The 11578-nt window shown below is 36.8% G+C and overlaps 1 protein-coding gene across 1 annotated transcript; it reads right to left on the bottom strand.

Moving 5' to 3' along the window:
• Positions 1–2699: 2699 nt before the first annotated feature.
• On the bottom strand, positions 2700–11572 carry rab22a (RAB22A, member RAS oncogene family). Its single transcript, XM_008408913.2, has 7 exons — positions 11279–11572; positions 10700–10779; positions 8759–8840; positions 5440–5511; positions 5065–5171; positions 4212–4321; positions 2700–2907 (listed from the first exon to the last, which is right to left on the bottom strand). The coding sequence occupies exons 1-7, from the start codon at positions 11312–11314 to the stop codon at positions 2810–2812; spliced, it is 585 nt and encodes a 194-aa protein (XP_008407135.1). The 5' UTR covers positions 11315–11572; the 3' UTR covers positions 2700–2809.
• Between the last annotated feature and the right edge of the window lie 6 nt (positions 11573–11578).

The following is an 11578-nucleotide window of genomic DNA, read 5'->3' as shown; positions in this document are numbered from 1 at the left end:
GCATCTCAAGTGTCATATTATACTTTATATATATATATATATATATAGCCTGGCAGCTGGCAGAAAACTAAACACAATAAACCACTGACAACATTCTTACTGTATTCCAAAGGCTAACGGAGACATTTCTGTTGAGTATGAACTACATTTAAAAAAAGAAAACACTCATTCTGTCTTTTTTTTAATAAGTTTTATTAGTAAAAAAAAAAAAAAAATCCCTTTTCACGTATTTGGCCTCACACTGCAAACAAGTCTTAGGCTTTTTGCTACAATCAATATGAAAAAATAAAAAGCTAAATATAGTTGCTACACTGCTGATATATGTACTCAATGTGGTGTACAGAGATGTTGTGTTTGCACAAAAAACTGGAAATAAAGAGTAAGGACGTTAAATTGTGTGCAATCTGATGGCTGATATGTACACTGTAAAATGAACATGTTACATATTGGTCAGACTCCTAGGGCCAGCCCAAGACTTCTTGTTAATTTCAACGACAAAATCAAAACTGGTGCACTATTAATGTCACGCCGTTGAAATAATCAGAGAAAAGATATGGGTTTTAAGGAAACTGTAAATCATATCACATCAACAGTCAAGATGGGTAAATGTGCTAAAATGACTTTGGCACCAAAATCTTAAAAGTAAGAGGTAAAAAAGAAACAAATCTCAAGGTACATATAATAGTTGGGGCTTATTAAAATTCATCAAGTGATGGGGCATTTACCAAAGTGCAGCGTTTATACTACTAAAGTGCTGTCCCTTTTCTACATATTTGCCAAAGTTGTGATATAGACAAGACAACTAGGAGTGTTTTTTCAGGTTCTCAGGTCTTCGCAAGTTAGAAAAGAGCTAGAACAAAATGGTTACTTACTTAAACAGGCCAATTAAGTATAAGTCAGAGAAAAAAATTGTTTAAAACTGGATATGTGACAAAATAAAATGCAACAAAAATGAGAATGATTCCTTCCACAACAGGAGTGTTGTATGTCTGAGCAAAACATTGACCAAACACCTACAATACAACATCTACGTTAAACTCTTGGAGAAAGAGGAAGAGCGGTTTACACTGACAGCAGGGGGAAAAAGGCAGTTTGAGCCGATATTCCAACATTTGTTGTCTTTCAGTTGCATTTTCAACTGGATCTAAAAAGCAAATTGTGGACATACAAAGATAAAACGTCCAGTTCATGCTAGAAGAAAGGTTGAATTACTCTACCGCCGCAATTCAGAATTAAATTCATGCAGAGGACAAGAAACGGCTCCAAAAATCATATTGTGTGCAACAATTAAAGCAAGAGTGAGGCACAAAAAGTAAAAAAAAAAGAAAGAAAATCCAAACTCTCAGTCATTTAGAGTCAAATACAGATCAAAGTTCAGTGACGGGTCAGCATTGTTAACGCAAACCCACGTCTGATGAAGCTTTCTCACTTGCTAATATGAGATCAGAGCTTTAAAATAAAAGTTTTCTTTAAACGAGGCCTCGTTTCCAGATCTCAGTATTTTCATCACAAGCCAAGTAGTAAAACAGCACTTGGACATGCAAGGCAGTGCTGATTAGGTAAAAAAAAAAGAAGGATGAAAACATCTTTATTGGACAATTAAAGAATGAGTGAAAAAAACTTTCCCCATTAAACAGTTTGGAAAGTAAAAGACGGATGAACAGTTAGCACGGGCATGTGAAGCAGAGGGCGTCTTCTGTGACTATAATGAGGAAATGCAGAACAGATGGCAGGAGATGGCGGCGTTAACACAGAATAATTAGCCACTGTTTAAAGCTCTGATTAAACACAGAGCTGCTGCATGTGAGGTTCTTCTGATCAAAGAGGTTAAATTACAGTAACAACGTATTATTCCCAGGAACCTTACAAGTGCCAAAGAGACTATTCTTCAAAGCCAAAGAGAGAAGAATAACAGCCATTCAAAGAAGGACTTCGCTGTAACAGGCATGCACACCGACTTCACAAGTTTTTAACGCAGGTTAGCCTGCGTCTGTCCTAATAATGCATCAGCAAACTGACTCTAATTTTAGTCCACACTCTAGATAAGGTACATAAAATAGTTGGGACTTATTAAACTTCATCAAGTAAGGGGACATTTACCAAAGCGTGAATGTCCCATCACATTTCAACCAAAATGCTGAAGTATTCCCTCGGTGTGAAGGAAGTAGACTCCCACACGTCTTTCATTTCTGCATTGTTTGCTGCGTGATTGTTGTTTGCATCTCGTGAACGTGTGTGTGTGGTGGGATTGGGGAGCAGGGTTGCTTTGTTTGGAACAAAACAAAAAAAATCACGCAATAAAAGGAGCATATAAATAAATTACATATAAACATCAAAGAGGAGATCCTTCATGAAGCTGAGATTATTTTTTTTTACCTAAAAAAAATAACTTAGAACTTTTAAAAATAACTGAAAATTCCTTCAATGCATCATTATTATTTTTGCTGACAGAAAATATTGTTTTTTTTTTTTTTACAAATGTACAAGTGTACAAATATAAACGACTTCCACGGAGAACACTGGAAAGCGTCACTTATCACCATTAAGGTATGAAAGTTTGGTTTAAAACCTGAAAAGTTCTTCCTCAATCGTTTTTAATACGAATCATGATATTTTGGAGAAAAAAAAAAGGTCTTGGCTGCTGCTGTCCGAGTCAAACTGCAGTGACCAGATATGAGTGTTTGTTGGGGTTTTTAAAAAAAAAAACATTTTATAGTGTGTTGTGCCTTTAAGCTGAAGCACACCAGGAGAGTAGCAGGGTGGGTAACGTTTAGTTCTTAGGTTGCGTTGAGTTCAGCCACCAAAATTATCAGCAGCATGTCCGTCGAGACTCTGAGACCTGCCGTCCCAATTTGAAACTTTTGCCTGATGTTGCTGCTGCACTGTCAGCAACAGGGATCCTCTTACCTGCAAGGAAACACAGACACGTTGATATGAGCCTTCACATTTTGTCACAATACTGAGATTGTATGTAATAAACCAATAATCAGTAGCGCAGAATTACAAAGTGGAAGAAAGTACATTCTTGTGTATTTTATATTTAGCTAGTTTTGCTGCGCAAAAACAAATCTGATATCAGAATCCCCCTAATAAGTAAGTGGAGTTATTTAAATAGTGTTTAGTTTAATCTCAGTATAAATCCAGCTGTTCTGTGAAGGCACCAACACAGCAGACAGGATAGGTTTCCAAAAAATATCCCAGGCTTTGAAGAGAGAGCGCTGTTCAAACAAAAATGACCGTCTACCTTAACATACAGGCAAAGCAACGAGCCGCATGGTGCTCTAGTAAAATGAGACTGAAATGTAAATGTTTAGCTTGCATGTAAAATACTACGTCTGGAGTAAAACCAACACTGCGAACCATCCTGGATACACAACCCAAGCTGTGAAACAAGATGGTGACAGCATCGTGGTGTGGGGATGTTTTACAACAGAAGTAGCAGGGATGTTGCTCTGATAACACATTGCAAATTACAGAAAAAGATTATGGAAGAAAAACTGTTGGAGGCTGCAAAAATACTGGGGTTAAAGGTCACCTCCTAGCAGAACAACCATCCTAACCATTAGTTTAGATCAGGGATGTTCAAAGTGTGGCCCTTGTGCTTTGATCTGCAATAATTTGCACATACATTTTCTACAAATATCCAACTACTTTACTCTTTTAATTAATATATATAGCACATACAATTTATTTTGAGCATTTAAAAATAAAGAAGTGTACGTTTTTAGGCCCCGGCCATTATTTCCTGACAATTTTGGCCCATACAACAAAATGTTTGGGCACAACTGGCTTGGATAAAAGCAAATTTATGTCAGAATGAGCAAATTAACATCCAGACCTACATCCAATGGAGAATCTGAACTAAATACACACCACACTTATTAGATTTATTTTGAAGAAAAAAAATGAAGACCATAAATTGTTTTCCTTCCACTTTGCAATTATGTGCTACATTGTGCTAGTCTATCATGCAAAATCCAAATGAAATGGATGAAATTTAAATATCAGACTGTAAATATTTTTTTAACGGACCAAAAAGAAAATATTTCACTTTTGTTTTACTTGTTGACTTATTTATGCCGACTTAAAGCTCTTGAAACATTTTTTTAATAAAAAAAAATCTTAAATTATTCAAAAAGGTATCTGCTTTCAGAAACATAAAACAATAATTATATGAGGAGTTATGCTGAGGTGGAGAGCAGAAAACTCACTTATCTCTACAAACACCTCGTTGATGTTTATGGCATTCTTGGCGCTGGTTTCCACAAAGATTGCATGGATGGAATCAGCGTAGTCCTTGGCATCTTTTTCTGGCACTTCTCTGTAAACATACAAGATAAATTAAAAACAATGTTTAGCAACCTGTAAACCAATTCTCTCACTAGGAATCACTTCTTTTTTTCTGGTAACACACAGAAGATTTCACAATTTAACAGATGGAGAAGGGAGAGTGTTTATCAATGTTCAAGAAGATAACAGTGAAATAAATTATTAACAGAATCCCTTTTGTATAATTTTGAAGGAAAAATTGAGAGTTTTCTGAAATGTGATTGGCCCCACTTTCTTTATTGCTGTGAATTGGGAGTAATAACCATCAGATAACTTCAAAACATAACTACCGTGTTTCCCCGATAGTAAGACAGTGTCTTACTTTCTTTTTATCCCCAAAAGCCCCACTATGTCTTACTTTCAGGGTATGTCTTATATTGGAAAAAAATTTTCGAATTTTTTGTTTTAACCATAAAATTAACATTTATTAACAACCTGAACAGTATTGTATTCACCACAAAACAGTTTTATAAAAGGAAGTGCAGGGGACGGCGCGGTGATGTATGGAGAGGGGGACGGTGCGGACGTGGGCAGGAGGCGGCGCGCAGCTAGATGAGAGGGAGGCGGCAATACCCCGTGTTTCCCCGAAAGTAAGACTTTCGTTACTTTCGGGGTACGTCTTACTTTCGGGGTACGGCTTATATTAGCCGACCCCCCTGAAACCCCCGATACGTCTTACAATCGGGGGTGTCTTACTATCGGGGAAACACGGTATAAGATCAAGTAAAAGTTCACCTGGAGTCTAACAGGTCACACTTGTTGCCAGCAATGGCGACCACTATATTAGGAGGTCCATGCTGGCGAAGCTCTTTCACCCAGTTCTTCAGAGTTTGGAAGGAGTCCTGACGAGACAAGAAATATGTTACTATAAACGAAAAACGCATGGAGAGGCGCATAAAGCTCAATCTCCACGGACAACAGGAAAACTGAAGCATTATTTTTATAAACCACAACCCGATTGGTGCCACTTTCATGTCAAAATGCATAAATTAATTTAAAAAATGTTATCATTTGCAAGGTTTTGTTCTCTTAAAGAACTTTTATTTCTTTTCGCACAAATGCAATGAAAGTAAAAAGCTAATTAGCTGAAAAAAGAAAACTTAAAATCACCTCTTTTGTGATGTCATAGACAATGATGGCCGCCGCTGAACCTCTGTAGTACATCGGCGCCAGAGCGCGAAACTATGGGAAGATGAGAAACGCTGTTTAAAAATAAATAAATAAACAATGCTGTGTGGACCTTTGAAAGGGAAGCGGCATAAATGATGAGTCCAAACTGTGCAGTGAGTTTAATCTCTGCTTAAACCGTTTTTATACTCAGACATCGTCAATCCTGAAAATAGCTTGAAATCCAATGAAATGTGAGAAGGATTTAGAATGAAGAATGTGACTGTAAATAATCCTATTACAAACAATCGACGCTGACGCATCAATGAGGACCTTCATTTCCTTTCTGTCATTCATTTTGTGATATACGAATGCTAAATATATCAGTTCAGTAGAACTGCACAGTTTTACACGATTACCTCCTACAGATTGTGGTTTTTCATAGACTGACGCAGAAATGACATCACTGAGCTGGACTGTGGCAAGTGAAATAAAACTCTGATCAACCCGAAAAAGGTGCGTTTTAAAAAGAAAATCAAGCAGTGCAAGTCTTTTCTCCTTACACGTTCAGATGTTATCAAGGGGAAAAGGAGCAGAAAGTGTCAAAAGATGTTAACAAGTAGACATTTATGAACGATCACAGATTTGATCTAAACCAAATGCATCATGGAGACACTCCTTGATCAGAACAGCCTGTGCAGAATGTGTAAACTCTGATTTACCCGGTTCTGGAGTTTAAAGATAAAACTCTCCCCAGCTCAGACCTGACCTCATTAATAAACCCGCCTCATAGTGTTTGGATTCCTCTAAAGGAAATTACTATTTTTCTGTTGCATGTGTGAGATTATGCTACTAAAATAAAAGACTGATTTGTTTAAAGTGTCTTGCATATTGTTGGTAGATATTATCTACTTTCAGCATTACAGCATTAAACTACTGTTACTTGAAAGAAAACCTTTAATACAATATGTAGAGGCTTTTTTTTTAAATATTCTTTTTGCTGTTGAAGCATCCAGCAAAACAATGACGTAAAAAGATATTTAACAATATTTGTTCATATTGGTATCAGTCTAATGACTAAACTACAAACCTGACTCACTTACACCAGTTCTGTCAGGAGGAGCGGACCAGAACTAGGACCAGAACTTCAGCAAACTATTATGAGAAACTTGGGAAAGGAGACCCTAAAAGCGTGACTCAAGTCAAACAGCTAAAAGGCAATGCAGTCAAGTACTTAAAAATATGTCCAATGACATAAAAAAATGAATCTCTGTCATATTTTCTCATTATTCTGACATTTAGCAATTCTAACTGACCTAAAACAAGTGAAGTCTGGCCTTATTTTCCTTCAGACAGAGAGAATTAGCTTTTTATCCTGTGCATGTAAACTTCTGGTTTCAACGGGTAACTCTGCAGCTGATAAATTCAAGTGTCACATATCAACTGATGATATTTATTTGGAAAGCAACGACCCAGAAACTCGAAATCCTGGGTGACCCAGCCTGTGCGGCAATTCGGTTTTCCTTCACAATAGAACAAAACAAACCATTCGTCTTGGAGTGACAATGTTACCTCAGAAAAGCGCACATTCCCCATAATTACAGTTGTTACTGGCCTAAAGTCTAGCAGCAGGAATCCAGCTTGGGATTGTTTGGCAGCGGCACTGAGGAGAGCTCTGTCTGTTTCGCTGGCGAATGTTGGGGCTTCGCCACAGCAAGACCTGTGTGGTCGATCGCCGCCTGAACCCGAAGAGCAATCACACCAAGGCCAGACGTCTGGCCACACAGAAGCAAAAAAAACAACTACAGTGATACCCTGGCAGAGCTGATTAATAGCTGAAACCACAAGCTGGGTGTACGAAAGGGACTTTCTTTTTCCAAGTGGATGTGAGGCTTCACTTCGCTTGATTTCTGTGAAACAGGGCAGTCAGCGGCGGAAGCTTGGTGGGTTACAGTTGGGATCAGTTGTCGCTTGATGCCTGATCTGATTTTAAGATACGAATGCTGAACTTGGGGAATCTCAGAGACTTCCCTTGCTGCACTTATGTTTCAGCTGGTTTCGTATTCCTTTCTTGCAATTTGTCAGATTTCGACAGGCCAAAGCTTCAAAGAGGCCTTTAGATACCACAGCCGCTTTGTAGAAACAGGAACCCAGGAACACATGGTGCATTTGACTCTTTTACATTTATACATGTGGACTTGTTAAGGGATCAAGAGGTTGAAATTGTTGTGCATAAGAAATGGGGCTGAAACATCCTGCATCCTTTGCTACAAATGACTGTATGTGCACGAGAGGGATGCTATGTTACTGCATTTTAGGCAAGAAAATCTTTATTTTCTTATTCAAAAAAGGAACTGATTTACTTGCCTATGTATTTTTACTATTGTGTAAAAATCTGCAGAATGCAGCACATTTTTTTATCTAGTTATTCAATTAATCATCAGATTTAGCAATAGAATAATCACTTACTCAAACAATTGTTATTTGCAGCCCTAATTAAAAAGTAAAAAAACAAAAACAGGGGACAGTCTGGTGCAGTGGCAGAAAGCGTCAGATAAGATACACCAGAATCAGCAGCACACGCCACAGGGCTGAGGCGCCGAGTTCATCCTCCTGTCTTATCTTAAATAGGTCTGCACGGATGTCCCCTGAAGAGCACAAGGAAGAGGAATCCTCCAGAGGGAAGGAGGATGAAAGACGCATCTTATCTCAGCTCTGTGGAGAGCGCTGACGCAGGGGACAAAACATCACAATAGCAGAAGGTTGAGCTTGAGAAAGGGAAGTTCAGAGGAAAAAAGGGAAGTGATGTTGGATATCTAAGGCACAGAGGGACAAGAGTTAGACAGTGAGTCAAAGGAGAAAGCTGCTCCTTTCACAAAAAAAAATAACTGTCACTGGGCTGGTTTCACTTTCAGCGTGGATTCGCTTTTATTCTATACGTCTTCTATCAACTCCAAGAAGATATTTTAAGAAAAGAAATGCATTTATATATGAACAAATGTCAAGTTTGTGTCAGGGGTGACATCATTTTGAGACAAACACGTACCAGAAGCATCAAAGTACAAAATATGGTAGATATGTATTTGGCTTTCAAACAAAACAAATATCCCTCTCCGGTAAAAAAAAAAACAAAAAAAACACAGAAAATATTCCAGACCTCCTTCTATAGAAAGGAAAATGTTGCCCCCTTTCAGAAGAATTAGCTAACTGCAGGGGCTCACACACAGAGTTAGAGCTACATAACTATTTCACTTGCTTTAGAAACACATGGAAATTTTGTTATACTTCAACTTCAGAGTAACTAAATTTTTTAAATACTTACCCGCTCCTGTCCTGCCGTGTCCCAGATTAGGAATTTATGCATCTCGTTTTGGTATTGCACTGTCTTGGTCATGAACGATGCGCTGTTGGGAACAGTGAGCAGATGATTAAATTAATTTGAAAATCTTGGATGGGTTTATTTTCGAGGCTCAAGAAAATAAAGTCAATAAATGTTTGATAACTGTTGATACCATCTTTACTTTTTAAATGTACCCACTTGAAATATTTGTACTTAATTTCTGATCAATATGTAAATAATAAAAAATCTATTTTTAACATCACATTTTAATTAATTATTAAAATAATAAATAATATTTATTAATAAATAAAAATGTATTTATTATAAATCATAATTTATAATAAATAATTATTTATTTAATTATTTATTTATTATAAATAAATTATTTATAATAATACATAAATACATTATTTATAATAAATAATTATTATTATAAATAAATAAGGTTTTTTACATTTCTAGGTAAGTAAAAAAAACCTAGAAAAGTTGTTTTACTTTTCTAGTTTGCTCAGTTGCATTTATTTTAGCTGCATGCATTTAAAAATCTTTTGTCACTTTTCAAATGTATTAGTAGTGCTGTTATTTTCTGTAAATGTTTAGAAACATTACAAGTATTGATCTCTTAAATATTATAACTCTATAATTATAATAATTAGTAGATGGAGAATATTATAGAGCTGGATTTTATAGGGTACCCAGTTTCTGCACATCAATAAAAAAAACCTTGGGATTCTTGGCACAAAATCAATCTTGTTCGCTGTACGGATTGGACTCTCCTAGAACTGCCCAGTATTCCAGATCCCGTTCATAGTGTCAAGGTGTAGTAGTAGTAGGCAGGAGGCTGTTTTGGGAAGATCAGAGTGTTTGTTTTTCACCAATTAAGTGGTTGTCATGTGTGTTTGCATTTTCAAGCCTTCAACAGGAAGTTGAGTGCTAAGTAGCTGGAATTGAAGCCAGGTCCAAGTCAGAAGCCATTATTTTTTACCAAAGAAAAGACGGAACGCTCCTTTTGTTTTATGAACAGTGACGATGGATAGCTGCCCTTAGCGAGGGCATTGCTGTGGTCTGTTGAGATAAAGAACTAGCCGAGTCGAAAGCCAAACGTCTCAATATTCTGGTCTATCAACATTCCAGCAATGACTTATGGTATGACAAGTGATTCATGAATGACAGAGCAAGATGCTGGACACAAATGGCAGAAATCAGCTGGAGAGAAGTCAGGCTCAGACCAGAGGTTGGGTAAGAGATTCAAGTGGGATGATGCTGGTCGTCTGCATCAAAACGGGTGAGCTCAAGTGTTTCAGGCATCTCGTCAGGACGCCTTTTTGAGGTTTCCCAAGCCCATTCAACTGGGTGGAGAACCTGGAGCAGACACATGAACACACTGGAGGGACGATAATGTCTTTCTGACCTAGGAACACCTAGAAATCCCACAAAATGACATGAAAAGTGATGCTGGGAAGAGGGACATCTGGATTTCTCTTTTCAGGCTGTGACTTTTATGTCCTGATCTCAGATAAATTTAATTCAAAGCAATTAAAAAATACTCTATTGATGCCAAATGAAAATTAAAAGTTGTTGTAACTATAAACACAGTGGATGGATGGATAATAGTTTTGGGATATTTGTATTAATAGCCTTATTAAGTTATTTTCTTAATTAAATGTCAAAATTATATTTAAAAACACCCAGTAGACCTAGTTTGCATCTAATAAGAAACAGAAAACTTGCATATTGTTGTAAAGATTTTGGCAAAATATCATTTTAAAATAATTCTCAAATAATATAGCCCCATTTCCTGTCAACATAATGCTTCTTTTCAGCTTTTACTGTAATCAATACCAACCATTTAAGAAAGCATTCTCCCAAAGCAAAAAAAAAAAAAAAAAAGGTGACAGTACATAAGCCACAGGGGAAACTTACCCAATAGTTGGGTTGATATTTGGGTCAAAGCTGTCCTCCACAAATCTACAAACAATACTTGATTTTCCAACTCCAGTATCCTGCAGAAACAAAACAAAGAGAGTTTGTATTAAGCATGGACAAAAACTATTTTGTGGCATTTTCTTCTTGACTACTACATTAGTCAAGAAGACTACTAATGTAGTATCATTAGTCTTAAACAGGAACCGTGAGCTCATATTATTTCCTTAGGTAAAAAAGTCAGTAGTTTAAATTAAGCTACTGACAGATTATTTCCGTCTTTACTGATATAATATTTTTAGCTGGTTGACTGTCCTCGTTCTTTTTTTCTGATATTCTCATTATATCTCATTAACCTATTAATTACACAGGCTGATAATTCAAGGTGCTTATCGTACATATAAGAATAGTACTTATGACAAATTGAATAGTATACAAGACCTAAAATCATGTTTAAAGTGTACCTGCTAAACCTTCACGTCAGATCATATTGAATGTAGTTTTGATTACAAACGTAAGTACAGATCTGGAACATCACAAATACATCTTATCCTTAAACAAATCGACACCGTTACTTACCCCAAGGAGACAAACTTTCAGCTCTCTCAGTGCCATGTCGTTGTATCTTAAAGCGAGATTAGATTGAGATTATGTACAATTTTCTCCTCTTCTCTCTTATCTGAATATTCTTCAGGTGGTCTCTGTTTGCAAACACTATAGCTTCATAGTGACCAAAAGCTGTAAATGGACATCCCGATTTAGGCAAAAAAAATCCCACTGTACGCATCAAAACGTCTCGAAGTCCTTCATATTTCATTAAATATTGTCATTATTGTACGTAGCTAGCTAGCTAACTGCGAAGCCGCTGAGTCGCGCAGG

This window comes from Poecilia reticulata, linkage group LG5 (genome assembly GCF_000633615.1).
Source record: "Poecilia reticulata strain Guanapo linkage group LG5, Guppy_female_1.0+MT, whole genome shotgun sequence".
NCBI lineage: Eukaryota > Metazoa > Chordata > Actinopteri > Cyprinodontiformes > Poeciliidae > Poecilia > Poecilia reticulata.
The sequence above is the reverse complement of the archived record's forward strand: the minus strand, read 5'-3'. Positions and strand labels throughout refer to the sequence as shown.

Bases quoted from the DNA above. Each gene is read 5' to 3' on its own strand.
- rab22a (XM_008408913.2), bottom strand. From the start codon at position 11,314: ATGGCACTGAGAGAGCTGAAAGTTTGTCTCCTTGGG. The intron at 5,512-8,758 runs GTAAGTATTTAA...ATCTTCCCATAG, and splicing joins ACACGGCAGGACAGGAGCGG to TTTCGCGCTCTGGCGCCGAT. The intron at 4,322-5,064 runs GTGAACTTTTAC...GTATGTTTACAG, and splicing joins TGTGACCTGTTAGACTCCAG to AGAAGTGCCAGAAAAAGATG.